Source organism: Eptesicus fuscus, chromosome 21, assembly GCF_027574615.1.
Source record: "Eptesicus fuscus isolate TK198812 chromosome 21, DD_ASM_mEF_20220401, whole genome shotgun sequence".
Lineage (NCBI taxonomy): Eukaryota > Metazoa > Chordata > Mammalia > Chiroptera > Vespertilionidae > Eptesicus > Eptesicus fuscus.
Genome location: NC_072493.1, coordinates 2940179 through 2956825, shown reverse-complemented (window position 1 = coordinate 2956825; position 16647 = coordinate 2940179). Strand labels below are relative to the sequence as shown.

The 16647-nt window shown below is 40.9% G+C and overlaps 1 protein-coding gene across 3 annotated transcripts in view; it reads left to right on the top strand.

Annotated features, from left to right (window-relative positions):
• CHD9 (chromodomain helicase DNA binding protein 9) overlaps window positions 1–16647 on the top strand; it is a 122504-nt gene that overhangs the window by 63615 nt on the left and 42242 nt on the right. For all 3 annotated transcript variants that reach the window (XM_008152337.3, XM_028126974.2, XM_028126973.2), the window contains 7 exons: window positions 2048–2224; window positions 3530–3673; window positions 3790–4045; window positions 5122–5332; window positions 9310–9505; window positions 11365–11532; window positions 12216–12395. In XM_008152337.3, the coding sequence (XP_008150559.2) occupies window positions 2048–2224; window positions 3530–3673; window positions 3790–4045; window positions 5122–5332; window positions 9310–9505; window positions 11365–11532; window positions 12216–12395 (1332 nt within the window). The remainder of the gene's footprint in view (window positions 1–2047; window positions 2225–3529; window positions 3674–3789; window positions 4046–5121; window positions 5333–9309; window positions 9506–11364; window positions 11533–12215; window positions 12396–16647) is intronic.

Below are 16647 nucleotides of genomic sequence, written 5' to 3'. Positions count from 1 at the left end.
ACATCATATTTCAGGTTTTTGAGCCATATAAATACTATAGACTTATACTTTATATTTACTTTCTACTGGAGCTGATGTTCAACTTAATGGCCAGTGAATGTAGTTAATATGAATTAATCTAAGTGAATAGGAATTAAAATCCTGTCAGAACACATGTTTCTTAAGTCTTCATTTCTCTCTAATTCCTAAGAGTTTATAGTTTTCAATCCCACTTAAACATTCTTTTCACTTGGATTCTATTCCTAAAGCACCACCTGTTCCTTCAGAAGCCCCATTTACTGGTTTCTTCTCATATTCTCTGTCTCAACGTGAGGCAACCCAGGGCTCTGTCTTCACATGCTTTTATGCCTATACTCCATCAGATTTCATTCAGCCGCACAATTTAATGCCATCTATACAACTGGAAACTTCTAAAACTATGTCATTAATTCTAACCTCTTTTCTAAATTCCAGAGTCATATCCAAATGCCTATTCAACTATTCCTCTTGGATATCTACTAAGTGTCTCAAGCATAACAAATCAAAAACCAAAATTCTGAATTTCCTCATTGTAGCAAATAGCAATACCAACTTTTATGTTCAAGCTAAGAATTTTTAGAGTCAAACTTGAATCCTTTGTGTCATTGCACAACTGCCCTTTAGCATATCCTGTAGCTCTGTTTTCAAAACACATCTGAAATTGAGCACTTCTCATGACTTCCAATGAGATTCTCTTGCTTCAATTATATTACAGCCTCTTAACTGGTCTATATAATCCTTTCCTTGGGTTGTTTTACTCTTTTTACCATGGCAGCCAAAAGCGAGTCTTGTAAAATGATGTCAAATCATGAAATTTCTTGTCTCAAAATCCTCCAGTTGCTCTTTGCTCATGGTAAGAGCCAAAGCCCTTACTGCAGAATTCAAGTCCCTGTGTAGCCTTATTCCCTCCACTCTGGATGTCAACCACCCCCGCTTTCTTGATATTGTTTGAATACTGCCAAAGGTCCTCCTGCATCAGGGCCTTCACACTTGCTACTTCCAACAAAAACGCTTTTTCCTCTAGACCTAGGTATCAACATGGCTTCCGCTCGCATCTTCAGGACTTTGCTCAAATGTCACTTCTCAGTAATGGCCTCTTAGGCACACTATTTTAAAAATTACAATGGTCACCTCTGACCCTCAGCTCTTATCATATTCTAACTTAGTATTTTTACTAAGTTATTGTTTATTGTTGTGTTGTGTTGTTTCTTTGTTCCTTAATGGCTATATCCTATATTTGAAAACTAAAATGTTAAATTCCACGGAGACAATTATTTTTATGTGTTTTGTTTACTGCCATATCTCTAGCAACTAGAACAGGGTCTGGCACATAGACACTCAATAAATATTTGCTGACTAAATGACTTGATAATTTTGATATTAACTTTACCTTTTTGTCATCCTCTGTGTGGACTCATGGATGTAAGTAACCCACATTAATACTGAAATTTCAGTGGCCAGGTTGTGTACTGGTCTCTTCACACGTCCTGAAATCATTATTATAAATCTTAAAAATTATAAAACATTTTATCGAGGAATGCTTTTTGGTGTAATTATAGATTATGTAATTGTGTTGGCATAATTTTTAACATCATTCTTAAAAACACAGCAATCTCGTAACAGTTTTTTAAAAATATATTTTTATTGATTTCAGAGAGGAAGGGAGAGTGAGAGGTAAATAGAAACAGCAAAGATAAAAGAAAATCATAGATAGGCTGCCTCCTGCATGCCCCCTACTGGGGATCGAGCCTGCAATACGGGCATGTTCCCTAGACTGAAATTGAACCCGGAACCCTTCAGTTCGCAGGCCAACACTCTCCACTAAATCAAACCAGCGAGGGCTATTAACAGTTTTAATACTAAAACTCCTCATTTAAGGGAGTGTCTATGAATATATGTATATAAAAATTTCAGTGGAAAATAGTTTATACCAGATGTCACTAGATGTATTTTTATGCTACTTGGCAGGAATTAAAATTTATGGTCAAGATATTCTAGCAAATTACTGTATTTGATAATAAATTTATAGGGGCGTATCATTCGAGGAGCTTACAGATTTCAAGCCATCATCACCACTTTTGAAATGATTCTTGGAGGTTGTGCAGAGCTTAATGCAATTGAATGGCGATGTGTGATCATTGATGAAGCACATAGGTTAAAAAATAAAAATTGTAAACTTCTAGAAGGTCTGAAACTCATGAATCTGGTAAGTAGCATCTTTATTATGACTTAATTCAGTTTCTTGGCTACATAGCAAAAGGTCAGATAGAGTCCGAGAACTAATCCTATAAACTTAGGTCTTTTTACATTTTAGAGTACAGTAATATCTGATTTCTATCTGTGCTGATTTGTTTTGTTTTGTTGCTTTATATCATTAAGGAAAAAAATCTCATCTTTTACTAAGACTTAAAATTTTTTAGCCTTTTCATCAAAATGATTTAGAAATTAACTTCTAGAATAAAAAAAAAAAAACCTCTGTAGAATGTACTATTGAAAAGAAAATACTATCATAATTTCAAGCTGTAAATTTTTTTTAAAAGCCCTTTTACCAAAGTTACAATATTATACAGGGATAAAGTGCCTACATGATTCTACATGCTTAGTATATATAGGTTATAATTAATGAATAAGATTTTTTAAATTTTTCTTAGTGTGTATGCTTCTTCAAATCAAAATGGTTTGCTTTTAAATTTTTTAAATTTAATTAGGATCACATAATTAGTACATGAGCACTTAAAGAAATAATATATATAGAACTGCATACAGTAAACAAAATGTTCCGTTGTACTCCTCCCTCCATGCCCACTCCCACTCCCATTCCTCACCCAGGATTCAAAGCTGGATGTGTATCTTTCTAGGCTATTTACTAGTGCATAAGAACTGATACATAAATGCATATGTTCAGATGCATATACAAGTATTTAGCTAAGGAATTTAGAGGTATTGTCAAGTCAAATTTTAAATAATTTGTACTATTACCATTAAAACTGTTTCCTTCCATTACTGTTGTGTTTAATTTATAATGCATTTCCAATTTAGAATCATATTCCAAACGGCACTTCGCACTATTGGAGTTCAGCCTTAATTATTTGAGAATCTGTTCTTTTGTTAAGTCAAATGATCAGCCAAATTTCAAAGAATGTGCACAGTTTTGTATACAAATTACTGTAGCACGAATGATTCAGTACAAAAGAAACAAATACTCTCTGTTCTTAAAAAACCTGTTTCATTGAGAAAATCTAAAATGTGCTTCTTAATTGTTTAGAACTTTTCTTTTAAAGGCATGAATAAGTAAAAACAGCGTGCAGAGCGAGGTATTATGAGAATTATAGAGTTCTTAAAAAGTGATTGAGAAGTTAATTAATGGATATTTGTGAGTAGAGATGTATTTTGATAATGTTAGTCAGAAAAATATTTGCTTTTCAATCACTGAATATTTGATAACCTATATCAATTTTTATATAATTTTTGTATTGTGGTAGTTGATGTGAATTATTCTTGGTTTATATAGGAACACAAGGTGCTTTTGACAGGCACACCTCTCCAAAACACAGTTGAAGAACTATTCAGTCTTCTTCACTTTCTAGAACCTTTAAGGTTTCCTTCTGAATCAACATTTATGCAAGAATTTGGGGATCTGAAAACAGAGGAACAGGTAAACATTTGGTCTTTGTGAATAAGTACATCAGATCTTTTGTCATTGCAGTTATGTGTGTGTATGTGTAATTGACTGTACACATGTGTTATATATCTTGTCTTTTTTTTATGTAGGTGCAGAAACTTCAGGCTATACTGAAACCGATGATGTTGAGACGATTGAAGGAAGATGTGGAGAAGAAGTTGGCACCAAAAGAAGAAACCATCATTGAAGTGGAACTTACTAACATTCAAAAGAAATACTACCGGGCTATTTTGGAGAAGAACTTTTCATTTTTATCCAAAGGAGCAGGACAGACTAATGTACCTAACTTGGTCAATACCATGATGGAGCTTAGGAAGTGCTGTAACCATCCATATCTTATCAAAGGTAGCTAAAAAGGATGACACACAAGTCCTTGTTTCTTCCAAGAAATGCTCAGAATAAAAACACAGCGTGTTGCAACTGTCCTGGCAGTTACAAGAAAAGACATTGATCCAGTAACTTCACTCTGGTCTGTGGGATTATGAGTGGTTCAGAATCAGGGGCACTACTTCAGGTCAGGGTCCCATGTTACCACTTCAGGTTGTAATAGAAGGTCTTGTGTTCAGTCTCACACGGACTGGAATTTCTCCTTCAATTTAATCATCCTCAGGTATAAACTCAGCAACACCCACCTTTGGCCTCCACATTTATATTTTTTTCTGGTATCTTTCCCGTCCGGGTAGTGTGTATAAATTTTTGTGCTCTCATGTTACTTTTCAAGGTCTTACATTCTATCTGTACAACATTTGGGTCTTTACACTTACAGTATTTCTGGGAATATACTCCCTATCTTTCTTTATCCAAGACAAGTCACTTCTTAGACTACTAAGTAACTCACTTTCAATCCTCGTACTCCATTGATGACTACACAGGCTGAGGGAAGGCAAAGAGCCTGTAATGCAGATATAGACTCTCTGGAAAAAGTATTCATCAATGACTTATACTTTTCCTCGTTTCTTTATTTTGATGGCCATCAGAATCCCATAGATATGACCAGATTAAATATGATCACCTTTCAGTGATGGATCACTGTTATATTGGTGTTTAACTTTTAGAAGTGTGTTTAAAAAGATGTGATTTCCACGTAGGTCAGGACTACATTTTCATTAATTTTTTCCCTAGTAACATTATTAAACATAATGAGCATAAATTTATATAAGACATTTTGCCAGGTGTCCGGGGAGATAAAACGATACTTAATCAATTGTCCATATCCTCAGTACAATTTCAGTCCTGTGTGGGTTGGGGATTTAGCCACAAACAAATAATTCTAATAAATGTACTGGTAATTCACCTCCCATCCAAGAAGTCTTAGTGTGTTACAGAAACACAGAGGAGCACTGATTCTGATTTTTGGAACAATGAAAGCAATTGGGTGTTACCTTCATTTGTGCATTGATGCTCTCATATTTCTTTGACAGGTGCTGAGGAGAAAATACTTGGAGAATTTAGAGATACATATAATCCAGCTGCTTCTGATTTTCATCTCCAAGCAATGATCCAGTCTGCCGGTAAACTGGTCCTTATTGATAAATTGCTTCCCAAAATGAAAGCAGGGGGTCATAAAGTGCTCATCTTCTCTCAGATGGTACGCTGCCTTGACATCCTCGAGGACTATCTTATACATAAAAGGTAAGGCATAGAATTCATCCTAGGAATTATTCTATGAATTATGCTGAATATATGTCACTAAGGTTTTTGTAACCCACCTTTACTCACATCTAGATAAGAATCTATTCCTATGAGTACAGATTGCTTAGGGTTATGTGTCAGGTGTTTTCCTAACCTACTTATGTTGTAATAGTAGGCGGGGCTAAGGAGACTAAGAAAACTTTGCAAACTGACAGGTATTTGTCGACCTAGGAATGGGTTTATTAGTGTACATTTTATTTAATTTGTAAAATTTGCAGTAATGGCATTTCAAACAGACTTATAACTATCTTCAAAATGGAAAAAAAATGATTCAAGCTTCTTTTCCAATCTCTGTCATTGTTGGAATTAGAGCCTGAACTTGCTGCACTTTGACTCCTATCATACAAGTCTAAACTTTGTTCATGCTCTAATCTTTGCTGATTTGTTTAATGTGGGGTTTTGTTTGGTGTTTTGTTGGGGGTTTTTTTGATGCATGACAATCTTAAATATTGTCTAGGCCAGTGATGGGCAACCTTTTGAGCTTGGTGTGTCAAACTTCACCCAAAAACTGAGCATAACTCAGGTAGTGTGTCACTTTGAGGAAAAAACATTATTTCGCAAATGTTTCATCCTCAGGAGCAGCAAATGTTTCATCCTCAGGAGCAGCAAATGTTTCATCCTCGGCATGCGGCCGCCTCAGCGGCCACGTGTTATCAGAAATGGCTACGCGTGTCAGTGCTGACAAGCATGTCATAGGTTCGCCATCACTGGGACTCTAGGCACTACCTAATTATATAGGACTAGAGGCCTAGTGTACAAAATTCATTCACTTGGCAGGTGGGTGGGGGGGCATCCCTCAGCCCGGTCTGCACCCTCTTGCAGTCCGGGAGCCCTCGGGGGATGTCCAACTGATGGCTTGGGCCCACTCCCCACCTAATCCGTCAGTCAGACATCCTTAGTGCTGCACTCACCAGCTGTGAGACTGGCTTCTATCTGAGCGGCGCTCCCCCTGTGGGAGCACAGTGACCACCAGGGGGCAGCTCCTGCATTGAGCGTCTGCCCCCTGGAGGTCAGTGCACGTCATAGCGACTGGTCGGTCTGCCATTTGGTCGATTTGCATATTAGCCTTTTATTATATAGAATATCAATGCATTGGTGGTCTAATCAGATATCAACATTTATATCTCTGAATGCATAATAATCTGGCCACTCAGTGTATATCCCATATAATAAAAGGCTAATATGCAAATTGTCCCCTCGACCAGGAGTTCGACCAGCAGGCTGGCTGGCCAACTGCCCATGTCCCCTTCCCCTGGCCAGGCTGGCCGGACCCCACCCATGCACGAATTCATTCACTGGGCCTCTAAAATATATATATATATCTACACACACACACACACACACACACACACACACACACACTGAGTGGCCAGATTATTATGCGTTCAAAGATCATAATAATCTGGCCACTCAGCGTATATAAGAGCCTAACTGACCGAACGACCAGTTGACCGGTTTCTATGACGCACACTGACCACCAGAGGGCAGACGCTCAATGCAGGAGCTGCCCCCTGGTGGTCAGTGCACTCCCATGCGGGATCGCCACTCAGCCAGAAGCCAGGCTCACTGCTGTTGAGTGCCGCTGCAGCTGCAGACGCAGCGGGGCCAGGATATGCTGGAGCCCCACCCAGCTTGAGCTCCTCCTGGCCATCTGCCGCTTTGCGCACTGCTACATCCCTAGAGGGATGTCAGACTGCCAGTTTCAGTCTGATCCCCACAGGCAGGCCACTATGACGTGCACTGACCACCAGAGGGCAGATGTTCAATGCTGGAGTTGCCCCTGTGGTCAGTGCACTCCCATAGCCAACCTCCCACTACCTCTACCCCTCCCCCCCGGCTGGCCGAGCATCCCAAGGCCACTCTCCCTGGCCGGCTGGCCCCGATGGCTCCAATCTGAACCTCCTGCCAGTCGCCCCGATCGAGGCCAACCTCCTGTGGCACCTCCCACCAGCCGACCAACCGCCCTCAGCCCCTCCCCCCAGCTGGCCCTGCCCCTGATTGCCCCACTCCCACCCCAATCAGGGGCAGGTCAGCTGGCTAACAGCCCACGGGCCGGTCGGACCTCACCTGTGCACGAATTCATGCACCGGGCCTCTAGTCCTATCTAATAAAGAGGGAATATGCTAATTGATCCTTGTGCCGTCACAAAGATGGTGGCACCCATAGCCTATAAGGAGGGAATATGCTAATTGCCCCGCCCTCAAAGATGGCGGTGCCCACAGCCACAAGATGGCAGTACCCAGTCCCTTCAGCCCCACCAGGGCGTGCCTGCCTCTGGTGGCTTCTCAGCCCCTCAGCCGCCCAGGGCCAGCCCAAGGTGCAGGGAAGCCTTGGATGGCGGCTGCCCAGCCGCCCAGGACTGCCCAAGGCTCTGGTAACCAGGGCCGGCCAAGGCCTGTGCTGCCAGCAATGGCAGCAGCAGAGGTGTGATGGGGCATCGCCTCCCGCCCCTGAGGGCTCCCGACTGTGAGAGGGGGCAGGCCGGGCTGAGGGCCCCCATCCCCTCTAGTGCATGGATGTTCATGCACCAGGCCTTTAGTATTAATATAAAAGGGAATCTGAAGATTGAGCTGTAGATTTTAGATTTTGGATTTTGACTTGAATAGGTAAGAGTCTATACTAGCTTATATTATCAGACTATTTAGTTCATTTTTAACTTTCATTTTTATATCTAATGTCATTTTTAGTGTCAGTGTTCCACTTTTATATATATATATTGATTGATTTCAGAGAGGAAGGGAGAGAGAAAGAGAGATAGAAACATCAATGATGAGAGAATCATGAATCAGCTACCTCCTGCATGCACCCTCGAGCCCACAACTTGGGTATATGCCCTGACCAGGTATCAAATTGTGTCCTCCTGGTTCATAAGTCAACGCTCAATCACTGAGCCACGCTGGCTGGGCAATGTGTTCCACTTTTTTAGTCTCATTAAAGAATGTGTATTATTCTCAATTTTATACCATATAAGTAGAAGAAATATTAAATTGCAGTATTCCTTATACTTTCATGGTCTGAGGAATATTTGATCTCTTTAGACAAAGAAATTTGTAACATAAATTTCATGGAAAACCCCAAATTTCTTTAATGTCAAAAGTAATATTAGAAATTATACTGCCATAGAGACAACCTGCAGTTGAGACGCTAGTCAATAGTTTTTGCAAAGAAGTTTCTTAAAACAGGGAAGGGCAAGTGTGACATGTGTTCCTCCTCTTGTCTCTAAATTTTTATGTATTTAATTTTTATTGATGTCTATGGTTTTTCAGTTTTATGTTAAACTAGAGGCCTGATGCATGAAATTCGTGCAAGAGTAGGCCTTCCTTCCTCCGGCTGCCGGCACCTGCTTCCCTCTGGCACCCAGGACCGGGCTTCCCTTGCAGCCCTTGCTTCATCTGGAAGGTTGTCCAGAAGGACATCTGGTCTAATTAGCATATTACGCTTTTGTTAATATAGATGAAGGATAAAGGAAGTTAAAAGTCAATAGCTTGTAAATACTGCCTATGAGGAAACAGCATTCTAGGTTGCGCTTGCTAGATTTATAGTTTAGAGACTAACACAATTGACACAGAGAAATGTCTGTAGGATTCTTCTATAAAGTTATATGAAAGTATTTGCTTCGTGTACAAAAAAGTCATTTATTATAATGAGATCAGCAGAGTAGGCTTCATGGACTATTTTTCCTTTCCAGCTTCTAAAATTAATATTTGTTATAATGGTATGTTACCTATAAATCAGGAAAGCAGATTTTTTTCTACATTTATATTACTTTGTATTTCATTCTTAGTTTCAATACAGAGAAGTATAAAACTCCAACTAGGGTAGTAATTGCTTGGTTAAGTTGCAGGAAAACAGACTTGACATGTGTCTTCATTTTCATTATATCCCTCTACTTAAATTTATTGCCTTTCATTTGATAGATATTTATATGAGCGAATTGATGGCAGAGTCAGAGGGAATCTTCGACAAGCTGCTATAGATCGATTTAGTAAGCCTGACTCAGATCGATTTGTTTTCCTGCTGTGTACCCGAGCTGGTGGGCTGGGCATCAACTTAACTGCTGCTGATACATGTATAATTTTTGACTCTGATTGGAATCCTCAAAATGACCTTCAGGTAAATAAATTCTTCTCCTAAGAGGATTAAATTTATTTTAAAATTTTTCTAGCTATTCTTATACTTTTATCTAGACAAACTAACATGTATATTTCCCTAAGTAATATCGATGATAAATTAAAAAGATGATTATTTAATTTAAATTTAATGACAATAAAATACCTTACTAACTTCTTAAACGCTTTCCCTATTTGAATACAGTATTTAATTGTTTAAAATATATAAATTGAGAGACACCTAAGATATATAAATTGAGAGACACCTAAGATTTTAAAATAACTTATTTATAACAAAGTTTTCACAATTTTATTTTCTTAAAAATAAATACTTGTTTATCCTAATTTCAACTTCTCAATCATTAAATAATGAAGTATGTTTTTATGAAATATTATAGAAAATTAGAGTATTCGTATAAGTTTAAGACTGGATTTTGTAGAAACAGGAATATCAATTAGAGTGATGATAGGGTCAAAGGTTGCAGAGATAACCTATCTAGGAAAGATGACAAGATAAACTATAAGAAAAATTAATCTTTTATTGTCCTTGATAGTCAATTGTGTTGTCATTAATATTATTACTTTAAATATAAACATCAAATAAAAGTAAATTGTTACAAAAATTTATACCTGGCTCAATAAAAAGTACGGGTTGAAACTCTCATTTGTGTGACTTTATGTAATCTAGTTCCAAATATCGAAGATTTATCCAAAATTAACAGATTAAATCAGGGATAAACTATAAAAACCCAATTAGTAAATATTTTAGGTATTGTGGGCCACATAAAGTCTGTGTCCCACATTTTGTGTTTATTTGTTTTTAACATCACTTTAAAAATGTAAAACTTATTCTTAGAAGCAGGCCAGTCCCTAGGTTAAACCCAAATTATAATAATTTGCCTTGGGAATGCATATTTATACTTAAAACTGACCACAGTTCATGTGATGTTCTCCAAGTTAATCTAAAATAAAATAATCAAATTGTATTTGAGAACCGGAAAAACTTTCAGATTCCTAAGTTTTCCCTCTCATTTGGTTTTTCCTATTTACTTACTTCTAATGTGGATCTATTATAGACTTATAAAAAAATTGACCTTTTATACTTTTCGCTGGACCTGGAGCAAAGTTGTTCATTTGTAGTTTTCACTTCCTGTGGGCACAAAATATATATGGATAGACTAAACAAAAGATGTCTACAAAGGGCTTAGCATCAATGCCACCTAAAAATTGTAAAGCCACAATTTATATTTTAATTTTTTGAAGATAATACAAAGTTGAATAATAATTTGGGAGAAAGACCATTGGTACTATAGAAACTTAAAGTCAAAATTTATCCTATAAATTTTAAGTACAGCAAGAACTCAAGGTAAAACTTTCAATATGTCTACACATGTGATAATTAGTTCTCTTTGTTTAAATAAAATTTAGTTTTCCATAGTTACTCACCTTAGTTTCTTGTACCCCCTCAGTTATTCAGTTTAACTAAAATATGCTGAAAGGATTGTTGATCGATTTAAAGGTTGAGTTGCCAACAGCCAAAAAAAAAAAAAAATTCATAGAGTTGACGTTACTGTCTAAAATTACATTGATGACAGCCTCTTTAAAAAACTAATTCTTCAATGATTTATATTCTCAGAAATATAAGATTAAATTTTAACTTGTAGTTGATTTTGTGTTTTAGTAAGCTCTACCTTCATTATTAGAAAATGGTTATAGCTAATTCAATAGCAAAAGGGTCTAAAAATTCTTACATACTTTTATATTCCATCAAGATATTTTACTCTTTTTTAAATGTCTTTTATGTGCTGTCTTTTGTGCCATTTTGTAAAATAAATTTAATCTATGACTTTTCATATTTTATAGGCCCAAGCTCGTTGTCACAGAATTGGTCAGAATAAAGCAGTTAAAGTCTACCGATTAGTAACTCGTAACTCATACGAGAGGGAGATGTTTGACCGAGCCAGTCTGAAACTGGGTCTAGACAAGGCTGTGTTACAGAGCATGAGTGGAAGAGAAAGTAATGTTGGTGGTGTATGTATATTTTCTTTCTCACTTGGAGTTTTTATTTGCATTTACTTTTAACCTCAAGTAGGGTATTATTTAATTTTGATCCATACTGAACACTAGATAGCTGATTTTATGTATGGAGGCATTTCAGAAGAGTGTAACATTTAGTTAATACCTTTTATCTTGTTCTCTTTGTATAGCTCCAGGGCTTGTGAATTCTAATAATTTGTTTTCAAGGTGGAAATGTTGTTCTGACTTTAGAACGATTGTATCATGACATAGCAAAATAGAATTTGTGAGTTTTTCTGCATTTTTCTGTGCACAGTTTTTCAGAATTGTCTTTAGTGTTACACGATTGGCATTGACTTTGTCTTGTAGTACATAATGTTTTTTGTCATTACCTCCATCAAGATTGTTTTGTTATATCTTGTGCTTGTAACAACTATAGAATACTGGAACTAAAAAAAAAATGCCTTAATAGCTTACTTGCCCTCACATGCTCTGTTTTAACTTCAGATATTTTAGGCAAATGGCAAGTCACATTTTAAAGATAGTAAAGAAGAGTCAACAAGTTTAATGTATTCTTTCAGAGAATTATCTTTTATGTACGTATTTAAATATTCCCTCTGTGTTTGACATTCCTTAGGGATACTTTCTCACTTTAGGAACTTTAAAAAATTTTTTTACCAAAGTTATTTTCTCTTTAGATTCAACAGCTTTCCAAAAAGGAAATAGAAGATCTGCTTCGAAGAGGTGCTTATGGTGCAATTATGGAAGAAGAAGATGAAGGTTCTAAATTCTGTGAAGAGGACATTGATCAGATTTTACTGCGACGTACAAAAACTATTACAATTGAGTCAGAAGGACGTGGGTCAACATTTGCTAAGGTAACAACAGGGAGTGCTTTTATGTGTATGCCAGTAACATTCACTACTAAAAAAAAATTGAAGTGTCTCTTAATCTACTGATTATATGCAGAGCATCTACCTAATGTTTCACTAAACTGAATTAGCTCAAAAGAAGTAGGTAACACATTTTTTTCTTTTTCTGATTTTTTTTTTCTTTCTTTTTTTCTAAATATATATATTTTTTATTGATTTCTGAGAGGAAGGGGGGGAGAGAGAGAAAGAGAGAGAGAAAAAAACATCAATGATGAGAGAGAATCATTGATTGGCTGCCTCCTGCACACCCCCTACTGGGGATCGAGCCCACAACCCCAGGCATGTGCCCTTGACCAGAATTGAACCCATGACCCTTCAGTCCGTAGGCCGCCACTCTATCCACTGAGCAAAATCGGCTTTTTCTGATTTTATTATAGCACATTTCATACATATTTTATCCTAGTGAGATGGAATAAGTGTAATAACTAAAAATATATTTAATACTAATCAGAGTAGAACATTTGAAATTTTAGAAGTAAAAGAACAGATTAGGAGAGGAGAAACCAAGATGGCGGCATAGGTTAAACACCTAACCTACAGCCTGGCACAACAATTTAAAAAATACAACTAAAAGTCAAAACGGACATCATCCAGAACCACAGGAACGCTGGCTGACTGAAATGCCCACAACTAGAAGGAAAGAGAAAACCACAAGGAAAATCAGAGGAGCCATAAAAGCCTGAAGTATGGAGACACGGGCGGAGACATGAGCACGCGCGCGTGCGGGGAGGACGGAGTCGGAGAGGAAGGGGCGGCTGACAGCCTGGCCGGCATTCTCTAGCGGGAAGGAGATAAAAGCTCCAGATTGTGCTGAACCCCAGCTCTGACTGCACTGAACCCCAGTTCCGGGCGAAACCCTGGGAAGCCAGGCTCATGCTGGGGGAATCTGGGCTGTGGGGCGGAAACACAGGAGCGACAAAAGGCAGAGCACCAGAGGCCTGCACGGGAATGCGCGCACAGGATGGTCTGTTGACTGTGCCGCTGAATTGCCCTGGTGGGAAGGAGACAAAAGCGCCAGACTGCACTGAGCCCTAGTTCCGACTACACTGAAACCCAGTTCTGGACGAGAATCTGGGAATCCAGATTCATTGGGGGAGAGACTAGACTGTTTGGCAGCGGGCAAAACTCCAGGGCGCTGTTCTCTCAGAGATGTTTGCAGGGAGTACAGAGGGACACTGAGACACAGGAACCTCATAGGGCGGGGCTGACGGCAAGCCAAGGCTGTAGGCTCCACCCTGAAACTCTGCCCCATCCAAGCTGAGCACAGAGGTTTTTACAATTTTGCAAGTCTAGTTGAATAAGGCTGTCTCCCGGCAAAAACACAGCTGATCCTCACAGCCAATTGGACTGGAGGTCAAATCCTCCCAGTGTACCAACAGCAATCAAGGCTTAACAACACCAAGACTTTGCACTCAGCCCACAAAGGGGGGTATCAAGAGCGACCACCTACGGAGATTGGGGAAGCTGAGCTATAGGGAGGCAGCCAAAAGGTGAAGACACCGAAGCAGGTCACGAATAGAAGGGATGAAGGAAAGTAAACTAACGGACGACACAGTGTTCAGAACCACATTTATAAGGTTACTTAAGAATCTTCTGGAGGACCAAGATGGCGGCATAGGGCAGACGCCTGATTGTTGCCTACCACAACAATTTTGAAACTACAACTGGAAAACAGAGCAGACACCATCCAGAACAATAGCCAGAGGAATTGCTGAGAAGGAATTGACCGATGGGAGTTGGGATCGGGAAGACGAGGCCCCGCTGGGTCCTGGATCCAGGTGCGCTTGCCAAGCGACTGGTCACCGCTGCAGACCTGAGTGCCGCCGCAGCGACCTCGGACCAGCCCGCCGTCGCGCACTGGGCGCACCGGAGCTTCGCCGAGCCCGCTGCCTAGCGAGTTCCGTGGCAGCCGCCCCGGAGCTTTGAGAAAATGGCCGAAGGAATTGCTGAGAGGGAATTGACCAACAGGAATTGGGATCAAGAAGACAAAGCCCCACTGGGTCCCAGGTCCGGCCGAGGCCATGCGCCCCTGGGTCCAGGTGAGGCCACGCGCCCCTGGGTCCGGGTGCAGCCGTGTGCCCCTGAATCCGGGTGAGGCTGGGTCCCGGGTCTGGGTGAGGCCGCGCCCCTGGATCCGGGTGAAGCTGTATCCTGGGTCCGGATGAGGCCGCGCCCCTGGGTTCAGGTGAAGCTGGATCCCAGGTCCGGGTGAGGCCGTGCGCCCCTGGATCCAGGTGAGGCTGGGTCCCGGGTCCGGGTGAGGCTGCGCCCCTGGGTCTTGGAGAGGCCACGCGCCCCTGGGTCTGGGTGAGGCCATGCGCCCCTGGGTTCGGGTGAGGCTAGATCCCATGACCAGGTGAGGCCGCGCACACCTGGGTCCGGGTGAGGCCGTGTGCCGCTGGATCCCGGGTCTGGGTGAGGCCGCGTGCCCCTGGGTCCGGGAGAGGCCACGCACACCTGAGTCCGGGTGAGGCCACACACCCCGGGGCCTGGGTGTAGCTGAATCCTGGGTCCAGGTGAGGCCATGCGCCCCTGGATCCATGTGAGGCTGGGTCCTGGGTCTGGGTGAGGCCATGCGCCTCTGGATCCGGGTGAAGCTGGATCCTGGGTCCGGGTGAGGCTGGGTCCCGGGTCCGGGTGAGGCCACGCCCCTGGGTTCAGGAGTGGCCACGCACCCCGGGGTCCGGGTGAGGCCGCGCGCCCCTGGGTCCAGGTGAAGCTGGATCCCGGGTCCGGGTGAGGCCGTGCGCCCCTGGATCTGGGTGAGGCCATGTACCCCTGGATCCGGGTGAGGCCGTGCACCCCTGGATCCGGGTGAGGCCACGCACCTGGGTCCTGGAGAGGCCACGCTCCCCTGGGTCCGGGTGAGGCCACGCGCCCCTGGATTCGGGTGAGGCTGGATCCCGTGACCAGGTGAGGCCGCGCACACCTGCGTCTGGGTGAGGCCACACGCCCCGGGGCCTGAGAGATACTGGGTCCCAGGTCCGGGTGAGGCCGCGGGCCCCTGAGTCCGGGTGAAGCCGCGCCCCTGCGTCCGGACGAGACCAAACCAGAGGGATTCGGACCTGCATTACCACCATTTATCCACAATCCAGAGGTGAAAAGTCAGTGCCGACATGTACACATAAGGAACTGGTGGACATTGAAATTGGGTCTCAAAAGAACTGTTGGTCCAGAAAGAAAATTACCACAGGCTGATTCATTTGCCTGTCAGCATAACTATTATTGCTCGTCTCATATTCGGTTCTTATAAGTATATTTCTAGTAACACATAATCTCATTCATCTAGGGGAAATGATGAACAACATACACTGATGAACAAGAACAGACCCAGAAACAAGGAGGCATCGATCGGACTGTCGGGCCTCAGAGGAAGGGTAGGGGAGGGTGGGGGAAGAGGGGAGAGATCAACCAAAGGACTTGTGTGCATGCATACGAGCCTAACCAATGGTTAAGGACAACAGGGGTGTGGGGGCATCCATGGGGAGGGGTGGGGGATGGGAATGGGGGGATGAGGACAAATATGTGACACCTTAATCAATAAAGAAATTAAAAAAAAGAACATATGCCAAAGTGAGAGAAAAATATACATAATAGTATGTAGGACGTTAAGTCATCTTACTTTAACTGGTGATACAGTAGTTCCCACTTATCCATGCCTTCACTCTCCAGTATCAGTCAACTGTGGTCTAAAAATATTAAAGTCCAGAAATAAACAATTCAGAATATACTTTGAGAGAGAAAGAAATCATATAACTTTTATTACAGTATATTGTTATAATTTATTAGTTATTTTGTTAATCTCTTAATGTGTCTGATTTATAAGTGAAACTTTATCATGGGTATGTATAGAAGAAGACATAGTATATTTAGATTTCAGTAGCATCCACAGTTTCAGGCATTCACTGGGCGTCTTAGAACATGTCTCCGTGGATAAGGCAGGGCTTCTATAATTTAAAATATTTAAAAGAGAGAGAAAGGACTTCTAATTTTGTTTTAAATATTTAAGTACAATTTGTGGAGGGTAAAATAAAATTTGTGTCTTGAAAGGAATTGCTAATAATTATCAATCTACCCTATTTTGGGGAAAATAATTTAAAACTTTACTGCCTTTGTATTCCTTTTTTTTCCTGTTAACAAAAGCATGGTAAATTTCTTACTTGTATTCGACTGAAGAGGTTTTATTGCGGTATTATCT